Source organism: Hylaeus anthracinus, unplaced genomic scaffold (assembly GCF_026225885.1).
Source record: "Hylaeus anthracinus isolate JK02 unplaced genomic scaffold, UHH_iyHylAnth1.0_haploid 12000, whole genome shotgun sequence".
Lineage (NCBI taxonomy): Eukaryota > Metazoa > Arthropoda > Insecta > Hymenoptera > Colletidae > Hylaeus > Hylaeus anthracinus.
This window is the reverse complement of record NW_026534347.1, coordinates 1,974,391-1,995,708: the sequence shown is the minus strand read 5'-3', so window position 1 is coordinate 1,995,708 and position 21,318 is coordinate 1,974,391. Positions and strand designations below refer to the sequence as shown.

General features: G+C 33.9%; 7 protein-coding genes across 13 annotated transcripts; 1 reads left to right on the top strand and 6 right to left on the bottom strand.

Moving 5' to 3' along the window:
- Positions 1–346: 346 nt before the first annotated feature.
- LOC128890363 (60S ribosomal protein L17) lies at positions 347–1,686 on the bottom strand. Of its 2 annotated transcripts, none has more exons than XM_054148800.1 (5): positions 1,630–1,686; positions 1,289–1,375; positions 880–1,039; positions 635–805; positions 347–553 (listed from the first exon to the last, which is right to left on the bottom strand). In XM_054148800.1, the coding sequence occupies exons 2-5, from the start codon at positions 1,367–1,369 to the stop codon at positions 408–410; spliced, it is 558 nt and encodes a 185-aa protein (XP_054004775.1). In that variant the 5' UTR covers positions 1,370–1,375; positions 1,630–1,686; the 3' UTR covers positions 347–407. The 2 variants fall into 2 exon arrangements, with proteins under 2 accessions (XP_054004775.1, XP_054004776.1); XM_054148801.1 differs by lacking the exon at positions 1,630–1,686 and adding an exon at positions 1,447–1,483.
- LOC128890361 (dual specificity mitogen-activated protein kinase kinase dSOR1) lies at positions 1,650–8,250 on the top strand. 2 transcript variants are annotated; one of them, XM_054148797.1, is made up of 9 exons: positions 1,650–1,823; positions 2,491–2,566; positions 2,666–2,891; positions 2,967–3,079; positions 3,158–3,269; positions 6,802–6,978; positions 7,056–7,269; positions 7,339–7,505; positions 7,566–8,250. In XM_054148797.1, the coding sequence occupies exons 1-9, from the start codon at positions 1,799–1,801 to the stop codon at positions 7,680–7,682; spliced, it is 1,227 nt and encodes a 408-aa protein (XP_054004772.1). In that variant the 5' UTR covers positions 1,650–1,798; the 3' UTR covers positions 7,683–8,250. The 2 variants fall into 2 exon arrangements, with proteins under 2 accessions (XP_054004772.1, XP_054004771.1); XM_054148796.1 differs by lacking the exon at positions 1,650–1,823 and having other exon boundaries at positions 1,985–2,566.
- On the bottom strand, positions 3,285–6,794 carry LOC128890355 (sodium/potassium-transporting ATPase subunit alpha-like). The gene is made up of 2 exons (XM_054148778.1): positions 6,163–6,794; positions 3,285–6,029 (listed from the first exon to the last, which is right to left on the bottom strand). The coding sequence occupies exons 1-2, from the start codon at positions 6,595–6,597 to the stop codon at positions 3,423–3,425; spliced, it is 3,042 nt and encodes a 1,013-aa protein (XP_054004753.1). The 5' UTR covers positions 6,598–6,794; the 3' UTR covers positions 3,285–3,422.
- Positions 8,251–10,337: 2,087 nt separating the features above from the next.
- On the bottom strand, positions 10,338–13,590 carry LOC128890357 (uncharacterized). 3 transcript variants are annotated; one of them, XM_054148781.1, is made up of 9 exons: positions 13,455–13,590; positions 13,069–13,171; positions 12,895–12,980; positions 12,682–12,809; positions 12,344–12,606; positions 11,766–12,277; positions 11,409–11,685; positions 10,971–11,349; positions 10,338–10,725 (listed from the first exon to the last, which is right to left on the bottom strand). In XM_054148781.1, exons 2-9 carry the CDS (start codon positions 13,139–13,141, stop codon positions 10,689–10,691), a joined length of 1,755 nt encoding a protein of 584 aa, XP_054004756.1. In that variant the 5' UTR covers positions 13,142–13,171; positions 13,455–13,590; the 3' UTR covers positions 10,338–10,688. The 3 variants fall into 3 exon arrangements, with proteins under 3 accessions (XP_054004756.1, XP_054004758.1, XP_054004757.1); XM_054148783.1 differs by having other exon boundaries at positions 13,447–13,569; XM_054148782.1 differs by having other exon boundaries at positions 13,343–13,455.
- A 72-nt stretch (positions 13,591–13,662) lies between these two features.
- Positions 13,663–15,429, bottom strand: LOC128890360 (uncharacterized). 2 transcript variants are annotated; one of them, XM_054148793.1, is made up of 4 exons: positions 15,207–15,429; positions 14,608–15,119; positions 14,256–14,532; positions 13,663–14,188 (listed from the first exon to the last, which is right to left on the bottom strand). In XM_054148793.1, the coding sequence occupies exons 1-4, from the start codon at positions 15,421–15,423 to the stop codon at positions 13,758–13,760; spliced, it is 1,437 nt and encodes a 478-aa protein (XP_054004768.1). In that variant the 5' UTR covers positions 15,424–15,429; the 3' UTR covers positions 13,663–13,757. The 2 variants fall into 2 exon arrangements, with proteins under 2 accessions (XP_054004768.1, XP_054004769.1); XM_054148794.1 differs by having other exon boundaries at positions 13,969–14,204.
- A 382-nt stretch (positions 15,430–15,811) lies between these two features.
- Positions 15,812–19,695, bottom strand: LOC128890356 (SET and MYND domain-containing protein 4-like). Of its 2 annotated transcripts, none has more exons than XM_054148780.1 (11): positions 19,111–19,695; positions 18,351–18,582; positions 18,065–18,248; positions 17,672–17,987; positions 17,351–17,600; positions 16,951–17,276; positions 16,799–16,872; positions 16,626–16,738; positions 16,257–16,548; positions 16,030–16,192; positions 15,812–15,948 (listed from the first exon to the last, which is right to left on the bottom strand). In XM_054148780.1, exons 1-11 carry the CDS (start codon positions 19,185–19,187, stop codon positions 15,822–15,824), a joined length of 2,154 nt encoding a protein of 717 aa, XP_054004755.1. In that variant the 5' UTR covers positions 19,188–19,695; the 3' UTR covers positions 15,812–15,821. The 2 variants fall into 2 exon arrangements, with proteins under 2 accessions (XP_054004755.1, XP_054004754.1); XM_054148779.1 differs by lacking the exon at positions 19,111–19,695 and adding an exon at positions 18,650–19,104.
- A 62-nt stretch (positions 19,696–19,757) lies between these two features.
- On the bottom strand, positions 19,758–20,737 carry LOC128890364 (uncharacterized). Its single transcript, XM_054148802.1, has 2 exons — positions 20,544–20,737; positions 19,758–19,997 (listed from the first exon to the last, which is right to left on the bottom strand). The coding sequence occupies exons 1-2, from the start codon at positions 20,589–20,591 to the stop codon at positions 19,767–19,769; spliced, it is 279 nt and encodes a 92-aa protein (XP_054004777.1). The 5' UTR covers positions 20,592–20,737; the 3' UTR covers positions 19,758–19,766.
- Between the last annotated feature and the right edge of the window lie 581 nt (positions 20,738–21,318).

Sequence of the window (21,318 nt, the reverse complement as noted above, 5' to 3'; positions counted from 1 at the left end):
ATGTCGTTCTTCGATCGCATTCCCGCACAATCGTTATTGTCGTATGTTGTGTGTCCTCGTATACTCATAATTGAAAGTGCAACAGTTGCGAGATATTCAAAATATTAAAAACAAAAACTCTAACTACGGAAGACGATACAATTTTCTCAAGAATACTCGTTCTTCGAAATTTAATTATAATGAGATTTACTGTATATCTCTCAAAATAAATCTTTTTTAAAGTTGTTGTAACCATACTTTAATGTTTGATACTTCGATAACACTTAACCCAAATAAATGACTCCATTTTTATTTTTGTGGAAAACGGTACAGGGTAAGGAAAAAGGAAAGAAATAAAATAGAAAACTTAGAGAACAGTGTAATCTTCATTTTCCATGGTACATTCAATATCCAGCTAGTATGTAAAATTATTCCCTCATCATTTTTTCCTTTTGTCTTGCAAGCTTCTTCTTACTCAGTTTCTTTTTCGAAGGTTCCTCTTCTGGGCTCTTTATCACGAAATCTTCTTTCTCGGTTAAAATTACTTCAATGTGACATGGGGAACTCATGTAAGCTATGAGGATAAATAAACGTAATTAAATTACAAGTGTATGAAGGATTGAAGCTTCAGAAGATATTAACAACAAATACTAACGGTTGATGCGACCATGAGCTCTGTATGTCCTTCTACGCAAACACGGTGCGTGATTTACTTGAATGTGATTTATTACGAGACGGTCGATTTCTAATCCCTTCACATCAGCATTACTTTCCGCATTTTTTAAAAGTTGTAGCAAAAATTCTGCCGACTTCTTGGGCCAACGTCCTGAGTTCAAACGCGAAGAATTTATTAACCGCGAATGCAAGTATTAAACTTCGAGAACGATATATGGAACATACCTTGAGTGGTACCAAATTGTTTTGCTTGAGCACATCTACCGACACCACCGTTAAATCTACGGAATGGAACGCACTCCTTGTATTCGATGACATTTTTCAAATATTTCAGCGCCCTTCGCAGAGGCATGTTCTTGATGGCACGTGCTGTTTCATGTGTGTTCTAAAAGACAAGCCAACAATGGTCAATGACTACAGTTTCAAGAATGGAGACTGCAGATGTTACACTCATCGATTAATGGGACAAATTGTGAATGACTACTGCAGAAGTAAACGAAATTTAATTACAAAGCTATCACTCTTCAACTCTTCGCTGGACAAAGCGTACCATCACCACGTTGCACTTTGTAAACACAACTGTCTCATTAATTTGAGGTTAGATTTGGCAAGGCACAACTATTTCTTCATTTACCTTGAAATGCACTCGTAGGTTTGAACCTCGTGCTTTGCACGATTTGGTCGCGTTTACCGGCTCGTGAGAGTAACGTCCCATTGCGTTCTGTAATCAGAAAAATTCATTGACAGTTTTCTTCGTATCGGTGTCTTGCAACGAAGGTGTTGCAGACCAACCTGCCGTCACGCGATTTGGAATTCGAGAATCATCGTTTAAAGTATCTTCTACCCCGCACTTTTCAAGCGAAACAACTGTTTGGGATCGCATATTTACGAATCGTACAGTATCAATGCAATTATCGATGCAAAATCGCAGATGCAAGTAGATTCAAAAATTGTTATAGATCTGGCTATACGTACCTCCTAACAGCACGATTTTAAAGGAAAGACGTCACGTGAGCAACTAGACAAAGACTTCCTGTACACTCAGTGTTGCCAATATTAAAATATTCCCACCGAATAACATGAAAATAGCATCAGTAAACGTGGAAACGGCACTACTATCCCTGACCAGAGATGCAGTGGACCAATGAGATTCTTTTACAAGGAAAAAGGTATGTTAGCAGAATTTATCTTTTCGTTGTAAGAACCATCATTTTATATCGTTTATATTCGTCAGAAATTCATTAGACTTCGTCATTGAACCGCGAATGTGCGGAAATTACGACAACTCGATCATATGTGGCCTAGGGACATTTTAAGCGGACACCTTGTATATGAGTTTGACGTGTCTGACGTTGTTCCCGGGAAGATTCGTATAACCTCTTTTTAATCTTGTAATATTTGTAAAAAATATGCATGTTTGCGCGATTTCGTGGTCGTTGCTGATAAATTAACGATTCTTCTAAACAAAGTATACGTTTCTCTGTAATTTATCGAAAGCTGTTTCTTATCACGGAACTCGATAGTTCGAAGCTTGACAGATCAGTTCCAACGACATTCTGAATTAAGGCTCACTACTTGTATTTTCGAACGAATCTTGCGATGAGAACGGTTTCGATAGCCACGCGTCTACTGTGATTTAAACGAATACAATTGGAAACATAATTCGTGTTCATCCGAATAAATTCTCGATCGATTAATACATGTACCTCAATTTCCACAAGCACAATTGACAAGTGAGATTTTTGTGCAGAATTGTGTATTAGTGGTGCTCATTTGACTTTACATACCAAATGTCAAAAAACAAATTAAATTTGACGCTACCTCCTGGCTCAATAGAACCAGCTCCAGCTGTATCACCATCACCACCGGTACCACCATTGCCTATTTATTCAGAGCCACCAGTAATTCCAGAGTAATTCAATTTTATTAACAAATATGAGCTTTTATTACAGAAAATACGTATTACCTACATTTACATTTGTCTTTTGATTTGTACTTGTTCCAATTATAGCGGAGTTATGGGTAAAATGAGTATAGATGCTATTCAAGAAAGGTTAGAGGAATTAGAAATGGACGAGGAACAAAGGAAGAGGCTGGAAAGCTTCTTAGGCCAAAAGGAAAAGGTTGGAGAATTATGCGCTGATGACTTTGAAAAACTTGGGGAACTTGGTGCTGGCAATGGTGGTGTAGTTATGAAAGTGAGGCACAAAAAGTATGGACTAATAATGGCAAGGAAGGTATGGTTCTTGTTCATTGGATTTATTTAGACTAATCATATAAATAAAATATTTATAAGAAATGTAACATTTCAGCTAATACATTTAGAAGTTAAACCTGCTATAAAGAAACAGATAATTAGAGAACTGAAAGTGCTCCATGAATGTAATTTTGCACATATAGTTGGTTTCTATGGTGCTTTTTATAGGTAAATTTGTATGCTTCACTTAACTGCTAAACCATGTTTTTGTTTTACATCAAATACAAAATGTTTCATTTGTTACAGTGATGGAGAAATTAGTATATGCATGGAATACATGGATGGTGGGTCTTTAGATTTAATACTAAAAAAAGCTGGAAGAATTCCAGAACCAATACTAAGTACAATCACTTCCGCGGTAAGTAGACAACATCTGTACTCACAATATATATTAATTCATTGTATTTAAAAAGTGCAACTTATTCCCGTATAAACTATAAACTATAAAGAACAATACGAAATTAACAAATTAAAGCTATAGTATTATCGATTAAGAGCGATTAAATGCCATTCAGTAATACGTTTCGCGTTCTATGATTCCGTCAGGAAATTTACGAATGCATAGCCTTCTTAATTCATCCCATGTCCACATAAACAAGCCGAGAGGTAAACTCGGCCAATACCAATACGCGCTTAGAGGCATAGTCTTTAATACTTTTTCAGTTCCCGGCACGTACAATAAAATTCCGGTTAAAACAATTTCAAAAATGAAAGAAAAATTTAAAAACCAATTATCCATTCCTTGTTGAAAGATCGAGTTAACTCTCGTCTTACACATCACTAAATCTATAAGCTGCGTTATAACTATAGATAAAAAATATCCCGTTCGCGCTTCGTTCAATAAATCCATTCTTGTATCGTACGTCCATGTTTGACCATAAGAATCCCGTAAATCGTTAATAGATTTGTCGTCCCAATCGTATCTTATTCCCAGTAAACGATCAGGTAGAAACCCGTTTAGCATAAGAATCATAAAGTAGGTGTAAAAGGCAGCTAGAGACTGGGTCATTCCGATTTGACCATAGGCGACAGATATTAATCGTTTGTTCACGAGTTTATCGTATTGTGGATTTCTGGGCGCGCGATGCATTATATCGGACTCTGCTTTTTCGTACGCCAGCGCTATGGCTGGTAGTAAATCTGTTCCGATGTCCACGCAAAGAATCATTTCAAGAATGAATGGCAAAGGAATAGCAAATATGATGCTACTTAGCATGGGTAACATCTCGGGGATGCTAGAGGTTAACGTGTACACTATCGATTTTTTAAGATTATCGAATATTAATCTACCTTCTTCGATGCCTGTTACGATCGATGCAAAATTATCGTCCATGAGGATCATGTCTGCAGCATTTTTCGTTACGTCTGAACCAGTGATTCCCATAGCTACTCCGATGTCCGCTTTTCTCAACGCAGGTGAATCATTTACACCGTCGCCGGTTACAGCAACAATTTCGCCCAGTCTTTGACAACTTTCCACGATAAGCAGCTTCTGTTGCGGAGACGTTCTCGCGAAAACGATCTCTTCGTAGTTCCGTATAATCCCATCTAATTCTGTGTTGTCCATACTCCTCAGTTCGGAACCAGTAACGATTATCGTGTGTGTATCGCTCTCAGTTATTTGCGAGTACGATTTATTTTGTAATATCGCTCTCTCGTACCTGGTTTCGTGTCCCTCGCTTATGATACCAACTTTCTTTGCAATGGCCATCGCTGTTATAGGATGATCGCCTGTTACCATTATTACTTTGATGCCAGCTGTGCGACATTTTCTTACAGCTTCCGGTACAGCTGGTCTCGGAGGATCTAATAGACTCACCAGTCCAACGAATCTGTATCCTGTTGTTGGAAAGTTGTACAGGTTTGGAGAATCGGTGTTGAACTTGTACTCTAGACCATACAAATCATCGGGTAGATAAAGATCGCAATATGCCAACACGCGTTCTCCTAAATATCCTAACTCTCCACATGCTCGTCGAGATATCGCGTGATCCTCTTGTGTCATTTCTGCTGTTTCTCCTTCTGTAGTTAGTATCTGGGTGCAGTTCTCCAGTATCACTTCCGGTGCACCTTTAAAGATCATTATGTATCCGTTCTCTTCTCTGTGTATCGACATTTGATACTTTGTTATAGAACTAAACGGTATTTCCGCAACCTTTGGATACGCCTGCCGGAATTCATCCGTCGAATGGATGTGCTCGCAGAATCTGAGGATACCCGTTTCAGAGGCGTCGCCAACTATCTCTCGTTCGTCGATTGGCTTCAGTAGAGTGGACTCCGTGACAAACTCAGCGCGCAAACAAAGAGTAGCGTTCTTGATCATGATATTAAAGCCTGGTCTCTCCATCAATAAATCCTGTTCGACGCCTAACCTTTCGCCCGGTGGAAAATTGTATCTCGTGTGGCCAAACCATAAATTAGATACGTTCATCTTGTTCTGCGTGAGAGTTCCCGTCTTGTCGGAGCAGATTGTCGAAGTGGAACCGAGCGTTTCGACAGCCTCTAGATTCTTCACCAGGCAGTTTTTTGTGGCCATCTTTTGAGCCGTTAGCGTCAAACTCGTTGTAACGGTTACCAGTAGAACGCTGGGCACGTTTGCTATCACGATGCCAAGTAGATAAGTGAAGGCTTTCAGTATATTCGGATCGATTGTCAAAGATAATATAAAAAATAGTAATCCAAACAGTACGGAAACGATGACGATTATCTGAACGAAGTGTCTGATCTCTTTGGCTATCGGTGTTTCGGTTTTGACAAGTTGCGACGTAAGACCAGCAAGTCGCCCTATCATCGTTCGATCACCCGTTGCTATTACTATACCTTTACCTTTGCCATCCACTGCGAAAGACGAGAAAAAAGCGACATTGGAGGATTCCAAAGGATTGGCATCGGTTGGGTAATTCGTTCTAGCTACCGGTTCACTTTCACCGGTGATACTAGAATTTTCAACTCTTAGTCCAGTACATTCGATGATCCTGATGTCGGCTGGTATTTTGTCGCCATATTTAATGTACACCAAATCGCCTATGACCAAGTCTTCGGTTGCCACTCGCAATTTAGCCCCGTTACGAATCACCGTTGCGAAAGTGGGTACCATTTTTTTGAAAGATTCCATGACCTGTACGTGTTACAAAGGAAATCTGTCTTAAATGCCTCACCTAGTACGTCCTGTATTTGTAGAACGTCGCTAAACATCTGGACAGCATAGCTGGTCGTAAGACTGCAAAGGGCTCAAACTAAATATATCCTACCTTTGTATTCTTACTCTCTTGTATGTAAGCAAACACACCGGAGATTACGCAGATCGCGGCAATGATAAATCCTAACCATTCGTTGCCACCGCTTGTACCTTCAATCAGCATACTAATGCCATATAAAAGAAAGCACAATGCTGAGCATGCCCAAAGCAGAGTAGCGAATCCGTGAAACATGCATTTTATAAATTTGATATATTCTGGAGTTACTTTAGGAGGAGTTAGGGCATTTGGTCCGTCTCTGAGAAGAGCGTAGTTTGCTTCTTGTTCGGTCAAACCCGTAATCAAATTGGTGTTCAATTTTTCGCATAACTGTTTCAATGGAATCAAATGATCCCTGGTACTCAGCTCTTGATGAAGATCGTTTATTTCATCTTCCGTAAGCTTTTTCTTAACGACTTGACTAGGAGGTGCTTGGGTCACTGTTGGCATTTTAGATGTTAATCGGATTGCGTTTAATGCAAATTTAACGTCTCACGATCTCACGCAAATTACGTATAACGTGGACAGATTAGAAAATCGATTGCTGTCAAGATTCAATTATTTAATCGTTTAAGTCATGGCCCACCTGCTCGATTACATCAAATCCAGAGATCACGTGGAATTTTTGCGAATGTTTGCTCGACCTCGTTATAGGTTTTGAAGGGTTTGAGCTATTTACGAGATAAACATGCAATTATGCATCGAGACGTAAAGCCAAGCAACATCCTGGTGAATAGCGCCGGGGAGATCAAGATTTGTGATTTCGGTGTTTCTGGACAACTGATCGATTCCATGGCCAATTCATTCGTCGGAACAAGAAGTTACATGTCGGTAAGAAAAGTGGAAGACCTTCGTAAGTTGCATCGTTAGTAAGTCCAATTTATTCAGATTGGTCTTCTCGTTTTCAGCCAGAGAGGCTCCAGGGTACACATTATTCCGTACAAAGCGATATTTGGTCTCTAGGATTGTCACTTGTCGAGATGGCCATTGGGATGTACCCAATTCCACCGCCAGATGAGAAAACTTTAGCTGCGATATTTAACACTCCGCCGGGTCAACCACCAGCAGAGAGTGCTACTACGAATAATGCTTCTACTCCAACAACACAGTCGCCTGGACATAGTTAGTTTCTCCTTTCTTCGCATTCAGATTTAATATTGTATCTTGTTGGAAAACGAATGTATCTTTCAGGTACGGGTAGTCCACGACCAATGGCTATATTCGAACTATTAGATTACATTGTTAACGAGCCTCCTCCAAAACTGCCAGCTGGAATGTTTAGCGATGCTTTCACAGATTTCGTTGATCGTTGTCTGAAGAAGAATCCCGCTGAGAGGGCTGATTTAAAGACATTGATGGTACGTATTTTATTCGCGCGACTAATATGTACAGAAACAATTATCATACTTCATTCTCAGAACCACGAATGGATCAAAAAAGCTGAATCCGAAAACGTGGATATCGCTGGTTGGGTATGTCGCACAATGGATCTACAACCGACTACTCCAACCCGTTTAGCTAACGTACAATCCTGAATAAATGTCACTCTTACATACTTGACTACCTACATACGCGTTCAGTACTCTTAAGTGGGTCTCGGTTTCTTTTCGTTTGATTGGTATAAACAGTGGCGTTTGTAAATTCTCTTTATACCTATTATAATCCCCGAAACGAAAGTTCCTCGCGATTTTGAAAGTGGACTTCGTATACCAGAATTTGCCATTGTTTATCCAGTATATTTTATTTAATATTGCTCGGTAATACGTTAGCGTTAGAGCAAAAGCATTTATCGTGTAGAATTTTAAGTATATTTAGATATTCGTTTTACGGATTTTTTAAATAACGAAATTCGATTATTTAACGATATCAGCTGTTAGTTCTTAATTTTACCCCGGTATTATATTTTCATCGATCGTAGAATTCATTTGTAGGGCATTATATTATTTTAACGATTCGCCAAGGGTCTGATTTCAAAGTCGCGATAACAACCATGTAGAATTTATTATACATGATCGAAATACAAGTACATTCGGTGTACAGGCGATATTATAAAGTATGGAAAATCTACTTTTGACATAGCTGCATGAAATACGTCACTGTGCTTGAATTTTATTTCATTTCACGTATTTTGTACTCTTTGTCTTCTACTTCTGTTGAAAGTATGTAAGATAAACTATTATCGTTATAAGTTTAACGTTATTGTACACTCATGGGCAAATTGTGTTCCCTGTGATGACACTAGGATACATAAATGGGCATCGGATATATGAGAACATAATTCGATGAAAAGAAGTGTTAACTAGAGATCAAGTTACTAGTATAACATTTGTACCTGACATTCGTAGAGCATTATTTACACCATTGAAAAAAGACTTTTGTTCGATCATTGCTAGAATGCCATACTATTTTTTACAAGTTATTGGTCCGCAATTGAACACGACTTGACGCTGTAGCTGAATAATACAGTATATTTCAAGTAGCGGACGTAAGTGTTTTACGGAATGCGTATTTCGTATAATCGCAGTAGTGCTGTTCATAATATTACTGAATAAAGTTGTTCTATCAACAGTATTGCTTAATGTAACGGATATGAAATAATGTTATGAACAGTACTTTATTCATAATCTACGTAATCGAACAATGATCCCTGAAGTACTATTTTATTTAGCATCGGATAATACGAAACTTCCACATCATAGATAAAGATATTTTAAAACAGTAAAGAATACTATCTAAGTAATCAACCTTTTTTTTTTTTAAATACATATTAAAATAGTATAATGTCTTTGCAAATATATCGATTTATCATATTACATCATACGTTACAATCAAAATCACGATACTTCATAGGTGCAATTGACAACATGATTTTGATGTGTGTTCATATGTTCACATGACATTGAATACAATATTGTATGTATTGTATAGCTAGCTATGCATCAAATCTTTCTTGTGCAATTTTTGTGAACTATATTTAGAAAATAAGTCATTGATTTGACTACCATCGTATTTACACGTACTTCAGTAAATAAGTGTAAGTAGAAGATGTTAATAATTTTTATTGTAACCACAAGTAAAAAAAAAAAAATAGATCGATAAGGTTTAAATTTCTTAAATCTTTATTGAAAAAACGTTCAATCAAAACATTACAAATGTAGAAATTGATGATTTCGTTGCTGCAATTCAGCGGTTGCTGCTCTTGTGTTTTTTATTCAAACATTGGTCTGTATTAATAGCGAGGTGTTTAATATTGTACAATCTAGTAGGCATAGTTGCTTATCATCGTAACGTTCGGACAAAGTATGTCTATATGTATATAGTATATCTTTAATCTAAACATCCTTATTCCATTGTACGCAAACATTGTAGTTTCCGTTTTTTTTTTCATTTCAAAAAATGCCGCAATGGAATTATCAATTGAGAATAGTAGGGAAGATTCATCATTATACATACATATATATGACGTTATAGTAAATCTTACCCCGAGTTATACTTACTCGTGTTTGCTTAGCCATTACTTTTTTGTAGAAGCGATTACAGTTGTAATTATTAGCCCTTTCCGATTTGGCTAAAAAAAAAATATCGGATTATACTACGAGCATATTGTGATGTTTGCAAGCACAGTGAGAACACTCACTTATGTGCCTCAGCGTAAGACGCCCAAGAACTGACCTTTCGTATTATGTTTATATATCTAATAACGATGTGCGTAACGCTATTTACTATAACATGACATTCATGGTACATATTGTAAACTAAGAACATTTTCAATAGTAAAGTTCTGTTACGCAAAAAGATGTAAGATATGATAACGTACAATTAAAAATTCTATTCACAGACCAGTGAATCTCAGCTGTCGAACGAATGATTACTTCTGGCACTTATTAAAAATATATGAATATTTCTTGTTGCAAATTTGTGCATAATAATTGCCGTTGTATCGATTCACTGTCTAAATGTTGTAATTATTCAAAGAATAAATTTATCGTACATTAAAATACGATGTCTGTATTTTGAAACCCGAGTGATAAAGGATAGGGTCCATAAAGATATTTGTAAAAATACAGATTTTTTTCGTTAAATACGACACGTAATAGTCGAGCCTCGTTAACAACCTTTCGAGTGTATCGATGTAGTCGAAATACATATTTCGATGGGAGTTCGACATTTCTTAAACTGTTTCGTAAAAATTTTATATATTATGTGTTTTATTGTAATACAAACGTGTACAAAGTATTGTGACTACTAGGATGTCTCAGAAAATATTGCGCATTTTTGTCACTATGTTTCTTGTTATTTTTATATCAAATATCAAAATAAGGTATTTGTATTACAATGTTTTTTTTTTTAGTTTGTTGTATAAAGGAGGTTATATTTAGAAAAAAAATCAAGAGATGCACAAGGCTTTAGTAAATGATAATACTAATAATAGTAATTGGCGAATGTTAATCGTATTATTAGCTACTACAATTCTTCTTAATATTAACATTTGTTTTATTGTGGTAACTAGATAAATCTAATATTTCCGTTTGAAAATAATACTAAAAAAGCTTGAAGTTCGAAGTAGCGAAACATTTTCTAGAACAACATATGGAAAAGTAAGTAATTATACAGAAAAGGGTGCTCAACACCGATTTCGAGAATTTTGAAATATGTTGTCAAATTCATTATTCTAAATAACTTTTTCCTATATATAATATCACCGCTGGAGACGCTTAATTTTTGAAATATTCAAAAGAACTTTCGATAGGAAAAAGTTGTTAAGAATAATGAATTTGATAACCTATTTCAAAATCATAGAAATATGAGTCCTAAACAATTACCGAAAATTTACATTAACTATATGCAAAAGCGGCGAAACTTCGTTAAACTCTTCAATGTTCACAGCAGTTCCTCCAACAAATATTTTCAATATTATATTGTTAGTTCGATTAAGAGTAACTGCAGCAGCTTTTTTTAATGTAATATTCGTGACACCGCGGCACCCTGACAAATCCAATAATTGTAATCGAGGTGCAGATGCAATAAGCTCAGTGAACATTTTATCTGTAAAAGCACATGCACGACATTTTAATCTTTTTAAATTCCACGTATCCCGCATACTAATGTCAGTTAGTTGAATCATGTAATTCAATATCAATGTTTCTAAATTTGGTAAGGTTGCTATAGCGGTCACGCCAATATTTGTGACACAGTGACATTCTGTAACACATAAGTGATTATTTATAACACGAAATATTTTGTTTAAATATTCAACTTACCGGTAACATCTATATAAGTTATCTTTTGACATTTCGATGCCAAATTGCAAATCAACTCGTCTGTAACGACTTTGTTGTTGTTGATTTTTAAAACTTCAAGATTAGTTAATTGTGTAATGGGTAACATAGCGTTTGGTTGTATTACGAACGAAATATTGCAAAGTTCCAATGTTTTTAAACTTGTACAGTATGTACCAATTGCATTGATGACTTTATCAGTTATGTAGAAACAATCGCATATCGTAAGACTTTTCAAATTGTGTAATTGTTCGACTGCCTACAGAAGTACAAGTTATATATTTTAAACAAGTTTTTCAAAAGATAGGGAAAATCAAAGTAAACGAATGTTTTGTTTACCTGAGATAAATAGTTTTCTTGAAGGCAACAACAATGTCTTAAAACAATTTCTTCAATTGCTTTCAATGGTAAATGTAGTAAACATTTTCCACATATGTTACTGTAGTGTACTTCAAAATACCGTAGTTTTGGATTTACTTGAAATAACTTTTGTAAGTCTCTATCGCAAATGGAACTGGTATACCCTAGACTAAATTTTGTAATATTATGACAATTATTTGTTAACGAATTTATACCAGCTGCCGAAACACCAAGACCATTAAGATTGATTCTTTGTAAATTGGGACATAATTTCGCGACAATGGTCACTGTACTTTGATCTAACGAACCAGCTACTTGATTTAAATCTATTTCATGTAAAAATCGCCCGCATCGTAACAATATTTTGCGAAGAATATTTGTAGTGATTATCGGTTTCATAGTCCAAGAGCACCACTGTGCTCCATACGAGACATCGAGCTTTTTTACATTGCGCCACGATTCTTGGCTTATTGCTCTCCATCTTTTACACACTATAATCATTTAAAAATAATTTGTTATAAATTTGCTCCTTCCTAAAAATAATTTTATATCCCTACCTCTTTCTATCCTAATTCTGTCAACAATTGGTAATTGAAGAAAAATATGTGTCAAACAGTCGTCATTTAATATTTGGATACTAGTATCTGTAACATCGCTTTGTACAAAATCTTGAGTGCATTGTTCAACGGATTGGTTCTTTTCAGATTTTTGCCAATCCTTATTATAATACTGATTTTCTATACTATCTGGTTGATGCCAAGGATCAGCTGGTACAATTCTCAAATATCTGTTGTGCAGTACTATGTCTCTGCGTCTAGCTCTATGGATTATCATATTCTATCATTACCACAGTCCCCTGTGTGTAACTTTATTTTCATTCTTATGCTATATTTACCTTACAGCTGATTCAACACTATCAAAGGTAACAAACCCATAGTTACTTTTTACTCCATTTCTTCGTAAATAGCAACGCTCCACATATCCATATTTAGAAAACAATTTAGTTAAATCTTTATATGTGGTCTTGAAAGAAACATTATTCTATGTAGTATATATAAATAATATTTTTCAGAATATCAAATCATAATACAAATGAAAAAATACAAACCCTTTCTGCTAAATTACTAATAAATAATTTTCGAATTGGTACACCATCTTCTGTTACAGTAGAACAGTCTAGACACATAAGCCGTTCTACAACAAACAAAAACCAAGTACTGATGACACTTAAAATTGTGTGATAATTATATGAATTAAGTAAGTAATTTATAGTTTTAATAACCATCATTAAGGAAGTAACTGCGATGCAAACAATCAATTGTTGGCATTAATGGTGTTTTTTCCTCACAAGTCATTTGTTATTCGTTTTATTCCTGATTCATCACCTATGAAATAATATTACGATATTAATAATTAATATAATTATACGATAATAAATTCGATTTAGTATGATAGCATAACCCCATTAAATGTACGCTAGACGTAACACAAATAACAAAAAATTACTTTTAGTATTATTAGAGATAAATATTATTTTATTTAAATATCTTGTTTACATTTTCTTTACTTCGCAAATAAGAATTGAAAAGCAATATTAAAGGGACTGCCTAACTAAGGGGTTTCAACTTTAAAGTTTAAAAGCCGTGCAACACGCGTATACCTGAATACCTTTAATTCTTATCGACCCAACAGATTGGAAGGGGTGAACGTCCCTTATTGTTAGACAAGGCGACGGTCAAGGTAAAAACACAGACGAGATCGCCTTGTCTGCAATGACTATAGCTGACTATAGCAGAAATTTACCATATCATGGCAGTAATCTCATACGAACTGAAGTACCGACGGAAATATGAAATTACAACGCATTCGGTTTACGCATGACGTCTGTTTATTTCAAAATGTTCTCTGTACATATAGAAAATATCTTTAAAACTTACGAGCTGTTTGTACTTATAAAATATAAAAAATCGATTAATTAAGAAACGAACTTGGACGGAAATTAAATATTCGTTTGTATCGCAAATCTCGGTCAATTATTCTTAAGAATGGTGATACATCGGTAAACGTTTCGAGATCTACAGCAGTTCCTCCGATAAATAAATTTAAAGTGATGTTGTTAGTTCTACAGCTAGTAGCTGCTACTGCTCTTGCCAATGTGGCATTTGTTATATTGTGACATCCTGATAAATCTAGTATTTCCATTTGATAAGAACACTGAAGAAACTTGGATATTGTTATATCGAAAAAATTGCATTCTTGACACACCAATTGCTTTAAGTTACATAGATATAATAAACCTTTGCTTGTCACTTGGTACAAATCACGTGTTATCAATATTTCTAGTTTCGTAAATTTGTCTATAGCTGCCAAAGTATAGTCTCTGATAAAATGTCCTGGAATATCTGAAAATTATATATTCTAAAGTTTTTACATAGTCTGGAAATGCATAGTTTATTTAATTAAACTTACCACTGAGATCTAGACAAGTAAGGTGTTGACAGTGTAGACTCAATTTATGAAGAGTGGAATTGCAAATGAACCAATTTGCACTTGCTTTTAAATTTTTAAGATTGATCAATGGTGTTATATGCGATATACCATTGAACTGAAAAATGCTGGACTTGCCAGTGATTTCCAATGTTGTTAAATTTATGCAGTATTTACCAACAGCTTCTGTGGTCTTTCTCCAAATATCAAAACACTCTTTTATTATAAGACTCTTCAAATTCTTTAACCTTGCAATTGCCTAAATGCATTATACATAGAATATATTATTGAACAGCAAATGCAAGATATTAAACATTAAAGATTTCAAACATACCTCTACTATATCGTTGTCGCGGAGATAGTCACATCTTTCTATAATAATTTCCTCTATTGTTTCTGATGGCAAACCTAACAAACACTTGCCAGATATTTTATTATCAACTAATTTGAGACATTGTAATTTTTGATTTGCTTTAAATAATTTTTCCAAATCTGTGTCGAAAAGACATATACAATCTAAACTGAGTTTTTTAATATTATGGCAATTAGTTATTAATGATGTTATCCCTGCTGAAGATACCTGAAGGCAACTAACATCAATGATTTCTAAATTGGGACACAAGTTACCAATAATGGACAATGCATTTTCTCTACCCTCACAAAATGTTTTTGATAAATATATCTCTCTTAAAAATGTGCCACATCGTGAAAGTACTTTATGAAGAATAACTGAATCGATTTGCTTCAGTCTAACGTCAGTTGAAAATCCCCAAGTAAAATTCTGTAAGTCCAATTTTTTAATATTATACCAAGATTTTTGGCTTACTTCCTTCCACTGTTTGCACACTACAAATTTTAAATATCATTTTAAATGAATATATTTGCATATTTACAAATGTTATCACATACCTTATAAAATTAAAGTATACATACCACTTTCTATCCTAATTCTATCTATGATTGGCAAGTAAAGGAAAATAAGTATTAGACAGTCATTGTTTAATTTATGGATACTAGTGTCTGTAATATAAGTTGATGTGTGATTTTGATTACAGTCTTCGCGTAATCGTTTCTTTTTGTGTCTGCACCAGTCTTTTAATGTATGAGATTGTTTTATCGTATCTGTATTATGGCATATTTTAACTGACATAACTTAAGTTTTTATTCTGTGAATTTGTCTTAGATTTTATAATTTTGAAGAAAAAGAATTATTTCGTAAATTAGTAAAATTTGATCGTCATTTTGTGAAGGAAGGGTTAAGATCCATGTTATTAAATTTAACTTTTGAGTTAGTATTACGTTCTATTAATTCTCTGAAAATTTCATATGTTTATTCTTTCTTTTTTCTTCACTCAATTCAAAAATTGACACTTTGAAGAATGCAGAAAAGCGTATACTTTCTCGTCTTTGTTTGGTTAAGGTTCACTGGCTTGATTAAGACTTAACAATAAGCAATGATTTTAAACTATAAAATTAATCGAATTCGAGGTAAATACAATTATGGTACGCATTTTCATAAAATATATTCATTTATTTAACTCTTAAATATTACATCTGATATATTTTTTCTCGTTTCTTTTTTATTTCTACACAAACTCTGTTCCATGATCCATAATGAAAATTCGTAAGTTCTTCTAGCTGGTCCAGATATTTATGTGTTCTTCCCAATAGAGTTCTATAATATGAAAATATAGCCTTCTTAAATCTTATTTAACTTCAATTTTAAACAAACTCAAATAGAAAATAATAGATTTACTTGTATGTGTCCGTTGTAGTATCTAATTCTTTTTGTAAATACATAATACACAGGTCTGTAAGTTTATTTAATTCGTTCAGTAGCTCTATACTGTTAGATCCAAATCTTTCTATAGTTGCAATAATTGTATTTTCTAAGCATTCTATACTATTCACCCATTGATCTAAAGGTAAATTTGTTAAGTTATACAAAATTATTTAAATACCATTTAATCTGTTTATACAAACCCAATGTAGTATAAATTGTTTCCATCAGATTCAAAGTAGCTATAATATCAACATTATATTTATATAATAGTGTCTTTCTAATATATAAACATTTTTTTAATTCGCCTAATGCTTCTTCCATTTTTCCTAAATCAATTAAATCTTGTGCATTTTTAAACATTTTGTCAGCCTGTTTTAGTTTATTTTTTTGATGAATTCTTGATCTATCACCACAATCTAAACAACATAAAGAATTCTCTATGTTGCATAATGCACCATTGCATCTTAAACACTTCATGGCATTAAATCTTTCCTGTAATTGGAATGTTACAAAATATTTGTACACTTAATAATCTAAGAACCATTGCTTTAAATCATTTTTCTAATTACCACAAAATATTGTAGACTTGGGAGAGTACAATGTTTACATTTACAAGTAAAGCAATATTGACTTTTTAAAATTTTCTGTCTCTGTTCTCTTGACATATGTTTATAATTTGGACCTATTAATAATATAAAGATTAGAACTGTTTTTTAAATGATAAACACAAATGTTACTTCACCATAACAATTGAAAATTTCTTCATTTTTTGCAATGTTTTTTGAAGCCCTCACAATTAAGTATTGATCCATAAAGCTGAAATACAATAACAATAATATACAAGATATTATAGAAGTATATTACCAAAATATATAATATGTATTTAAAATTTACATGTTAATTATATTAGGATCGCAAGAGTGGTTCATCATACTTGCAGAAGGATAAATCCCTGTGCCCACAATATCTTGGTCCATGAAAGAGTCATTTTTATTCAACAATGTGTTTGATGTTACAATTGCATGTCCATTACAAATAAGTTGAAGAATATATCGCAAAAGTAATGAACTTACATAAAGTTGTTTGTCATTATTTGTTAAAATATTAAAGTTAGAGTTGAAAGATCTATCTGAAAATTTCTTTACCAGACAGTCATTAAGATTATTTGTTTTAAAAAAATCGGTATATTCTGATAAATATATCGTAAGCATAATAGCTGTCTGCAAAAATGATAATTCTAAATTAGATCCAAAGTTTTGTTTTTTATATGTACACTATTTAGTTATATACATACAATTCCATATACTGTCAAATCTTCTATAAGTAATTTATCAAAATTAGTTACTAAATTTTGCATTTCATTAAATTGAATCATGTCTGTTGTAGTTGTACATGTTAATAGAACTTTAAGTGCTAAATGCCCTATTCCAATTTCTTTCCATAGAGTCATTTGGTTTCCTGGACATTCCCAAGTATGATAAGAAAACCATGCTTGGTCTGAACAATTTACATCACAGTAGAAAGTATTTAAGCATTTTGTGCATCTAAAATAACGTATAGTTAAAAAATATCTACTTCAAAGGAAATATTTGGTACTTAAATAAGTATTACTTACGGAATGGGAATATCTGTATTTAAACAATTACAGTGCTGGCAAAGACTATTTAATGCATCATAATTTAATAATACAAAACTTACAGGTTTCTCCAAAAAAAGTATTTCACCTTTTTTTATAAATCTATTTGCTACAACATATCTCCCTAACTCTTGATTGTATTTTTTATCTATACTTGCAGATGCATGTAGAAAATCAACATTCTCATCAAATGTAATTTCAGACTTCAATTTTAATAAATTACTCATATCTTTTGTATCATTTTGTGTGCATGACACATTGAATGTTATTTCAGAAATTCTTTTCTCTATGTCATCTGAAAGTTAACAAGATATTTGTAAAGAACAATATTACAACTTTAGTCCTTTATGATTTTAATAATATATTATGTACCTTTTATTGAAAGTGTAATATAATCTGGATTATTTACAATTTCATGTAATGTGGAAAGTGTTTGTTCAGCTAACTTTTGTTTGCCTAATTTTAAATAACACTGCACTGCACGCAAATATAATTTATAATGTAAATTCTTGGGATAATTTAACTTAATAGCCAAGTTAATATCTTTCACACATTCCTTATCATCATCAAATGGTATTTATTATACATAAAATACAGATACTGTTGAAATATAAATTTCTAAACATTAAACATTATATGTTTATATATTATTACTTACGTCGTATCTATTTAAATAAAATAAGGCAGCTGATCTATTTGCAATTGCAACTGATAACTCATTACTGTTTATAGGAGCGTATAATGCACATTTCGTATACGATTGTATACTTAGTAAATAATTTTTTTTTTTAAATTCCTGGTTCCCCATTGTGTTAAGAACTTGTGCCCTTTCGATAGATTTACATTCTTTTTTATCATAACGGTGTTTCAACCATAAAGATACAAGTTTTCTAAACAAATAAAAAATACATAGTTTAAAATACTAATCATTTTCACGTAAAAATGTTTGCTGTTCACCTTATGCTTTGATCAGCCCATAAATAAGACATTAATTCATGTTCGTGCTTTGTTTTTTTTTGTTGGACATTCGTTGTTTTAAATTTATACATAATAGACTCTAATACGTTCTGCCACTCCATTTTATTGTAAATTTATATAAATTTAATAGAATACGCGGTAAAATTTTGAGGTTATTTTGTGTCGCAAATATTAAAGTAAGATAGTTGGAATATTTTCGTCAATGGTATTACATTAACCCGTTACAAGTTTAGTTTACGATTCATATTATATAAATAAAATATTTATTATGTGTAATGTTATATTGTTTGCATCGATGTTCTTAAGAACAGTGTTACAGTTACGAATAATAGCTATCAGGTCACGAATTAGACAGGGATATTGTTAGGTATAAATAATTTATAAATGATCGATACAAGTGGAATTAATTATTATTGTAATAAACACAATATACATTGTACCTGTAAATGTCATAATACAAATCATATATCGTGGTTAATGATAACGTCCTGATAAAGATGCCCCTCCGCAGTGCCATCTAACTTAAACAGCTGTTTAAAAAATGTTTAAACGTTTACATTACGGTAAGAGTATTTGAGGACACAGAACAACGATTTAAACATAAATTTTATTGTACAACGTGCTACTTTGAAAGTTTTGTCCTCAGCAACAATGTTATTTACAAGTGGGGAATTAATACACTATCTATCGCTAATAATAATTGACGAAGAATCTTCGTCTGATTTGTACAGAAATTATAATAAATAACGGTGTAGAAAGGTACCTACTTCGCAAGTCCTCATTGCGTACACATTTTAGGACGAATCAGTATTGAATGCAAAAACGATTCAAATCGATAACGCTCATTGGCATTCTTGAACGATTTGTCACCGTTCACTGCTGGCACTAACGCCACAAAAATACAATTAAAATGCATGATCGAACGCGACGTAAATATGAATGTCACGTTAATTAATGTATCGTTTAGAATTATTTCGTTAATTCACACAAAAAAACGAGAAGGAAAGATTCGATATCCAACTGTTACAACCGATCACGCCGCGCGTTTTTTATGGTTTAAATAAAATGATGCTTAAAGTAATTACAGGTTCAAGATCTAAAACAAATCAGATACAAAATCGCCGTCGCCGTAATCGTAATCATCCGCTCCAGGTGGTACGAAGATCCCTCCAAGTATTCCTGAAAGATTTTCGCCGAGACCCATGGCCGATGCGAATCCAAAAACGAGTCTAAGCATGAGGAGTCTCATGAAGTTCACCACGTTGGTTTCTTTACTTTGTAAAGATAATTGCGTTGGTTTCTTCGCTCTGCCTTCAACGCATTGAAACTGTAAATTATAACAAACATTCGTTACGTTATATTCTTGTACACTAAATATAAGGAAGAAAAATAATTTGTTTGTAACGAATTTAGAAACAAATTGACCCATGCAGGTATCACTTTCATGCGCGACGCTCGATGTTTCTACGCTTTTTGTCCTGGATCCAATATCTGATCCCATTAGCCAGGCGTATCTACATAATCCTACTTAGAACTAACTTTCTTGCACGTAAAATCGCCTTATCAATGAATCCAACGAGCAGATTCCAATACTATTCTTTGTATGCAAAATTTAATTTACTATTAAATATTAAAATCCTATAATAAAAGCATAAAAGGTTCGTAATAACTGACACGATATTAATGGACACAAATTTCGCTCATCTATGTTTGGCACTTCCGTTTAGAATGACTTAAATGTCCGCGATATTCTGACCGCGATTTTTAGCGACACTTATTAGATATAAGTAATCGATTAATAGGAAGTTAATCGTCTCCAGAAATACCCTAGTTAGTTCTTAAACTATACTACTTTCGCTTGATTCGAACTTACGTTGACGCAGGCAAGAATAACCGCCGCCAAAGCGAGCGTAATTTTCATCTTGCGTTTCCGTCGCGTTAATCACTTCCGGTGGATACCAGGGAATCCTTTCGCGACGGTTGATCGCCCTTTTCTCGTTGCGCTTATGTTCGTTTCCTGCGACCAATTCGTTTGCATCGATGCAGCTCTTAATCGACCGTGCACGCGGACCGAGCAACGAGAACTGAATGAACCACGTTGTTTTCACGAAGGAGGCTCACCAGGTTCCTAGTCTCGTTACACTTTGCCACTAATAGAGCACGGATCGCGACGTTCGATCGAACAGGTGAACGATAAAGACAACGTGAAATAAGTGACGGTGCCATGATCGCGGTACCTATTCTATAGTAACGGTACACGACGAAAAAAGGCATCCAGGCCATCTCTCCAGGTTATATGCGATACGTGCTCGGACGCGATACAACTTCACGGATGGCGGAGGATCTCTATCTTTATCGGAAACAAGCGCGTTAAAAGAGGCGCGTCTACTTGTGAAAGTGTCAACATATCGACGACCGAATTTCATGATTAGTTAGCATTAGCACCCGATAGAAGACCAAAAGCACTCGTGGCTTTCTCTGAAATACTAACAGAGAGCTTAATTAAATCTTGTACCGTTCTTTGTTTGAAGATTCGATAAACTCCTAGATCGGGGAGAAGAAAGTAGCGTAAGAGACATGGACGCAGCTACCGTACAGCTTAAGTAGGTAAAGATTGGAAGTCTTGAATATTTAATTAGGGGTTTTCG

What these genes read in the sequence shown, in the direction of transcription:
- LOC128890364 (XM_054148802.1), bottom strand. Translation starts at nt 20,591, where the DNA reads ATGAAAATTACGCTCGCTTTGGCGGCGGTTATTCTTGCCTGCGTCAAC. An exon ending in TTATTCTTGCCTGCGTCAAC is followed by an intron (nt 19,998 to 20,543) that starts GTAAGTTCGAAT and finishes TATAATTTACAG; the next exon opens with TTTCAATGCGTTGAAGGCAG.
- LOC128890357 (XM_054148781.1), bottom strand. Translation starts at nt 13,141, where the DNA reads ATGACTTGTGAGGAAAAAACACCATTAATGCCAACAATTGATTGTTTG. An exon ending in CAGTTACTTCCTTAATGATG is followed by an intron (nt 12,981 to 13,068) that starts GTTATTAAAACT and finishes TGTTTGTTGTAG; the next exon opens with AACGGCTTATGTGTCTAGAC. An exon ending in ATAGTTAATGTAAATTTTCG is followed by an intron (nt 10,726 to 10,970) that starts GTAATTGTTTAG and finishes ATGTTGTTCTAG; the next exon opens with AAAATGTTTCGCTACTTCGA.
- LOC128890356 (XM_054148779.1), bottom strand. Translation starts at nt 18,771, where the DNA reads ATGGAGTGGCAGAACGTATTAGAGTCTATTATGTATAAATTTAAAACA. An exon ending in GATCCTAATATAATTAACAT is followed by an intron (nt 16,873 to 16,950) that starts GTAAATTTTAAA and finishes ATTGTATTTCAG; the next exon opens with CTTTATGGATCAATACTTAA. An exon ending in AACAATTTATACTACATTGG is followed by an intron (nt 16,193 to 16,256) that starts GTTTGTATAAAC and finishes ATTTACCTTTAG; the next exon opens with ATCAATGGGTGAATAGTATA.
- LOC128890360 (XM_054148793.1), bottom strand. Translation starts at nt 15,423, where the DNA reads ATGTCAGTTAAAATATGCCATAATACAGATACGATAAAACAATCTCAT. An exon ending in GCGACAACGATATAGTAGAG is followed by an intron (nt 14,533 to 14,607) that starts GTATGTTTGAAA and finishes TAATGCATTTAG; the next exon opens with GCAATTGCAAGGTTAAAGAA. An exon ending in TACTTGTCTAGATCTCAGTG is followed by an intron (nt 14,189 to 14,255) that starts GTAAGTTTAATT and finishes TATAATTTTCAG; the next exon opens with ATATTCCAGGACATTTTATC.
- LOC128890363 (XM_054148800.1), bottom strand. Translation starts at nt 1,369, where the DNA reads ATGGGACGTTACTCTCACGAGCCGGTAAACGCGACCAAATCGTGCAAA. An exon ending in ACCTACGAGTGCATTTCAAG is followed by an intron (nt 1,040 to 1,288) that starts GTAAATGAAGAA and finishes CTTGTCTTTTAG; the next exon opens with AACACACATGAAACAGCACG. An exon ending in AGCTCATGGTCGCATCAACC is followed by an intron (nt 554 to 634) that starts GTTAGTATTTGT and finishes TTATCCTCATAG; the next exon opens with CTTACATGAGTTCCCCATGT.
- LOC128890361 (XM_054148796.1), top strand. Translation starts at nt 2,445, where the DNA reads ATGTCAAAAAACAAATTAAATTTGACGCTACCTCCTGGCTCAATAGAA. An exon ending in AACACAGTCGCCTGGACATA is followed by an intron (nt 7,270 to 7,338) that starts GTTAGTTTCTCC and finishes TGTATCTTTCAG; the next exon opens with GTACGGGTAGTCCACGACCA. An exon ending in CTGATTTAAAGACATTGATG is followed by an intron (nt 7,506 to 7,565) that starts GTACGTATTTTA and finishes CTTCATTCTCAG; the next exon opens with AACCACGAATGGATCAAAAA.
- LOC128890355 (XM_054148778.1), bottom strand. Translation starts at nt 6,597, where the DNA reads ATGCCAACAGTGACCCAAGCACCTCCTAGTCAAGTCGTTAAGAAAAAG. An exon ending in AAGAGAGTAAGAATACAAAG is followed by an intron (nt 6,030 to 6,162) that starts GTAGGATATATT and finishes TAACACGTACAG; the next exon opens with GTCATGGAATCTTTCAAAAA.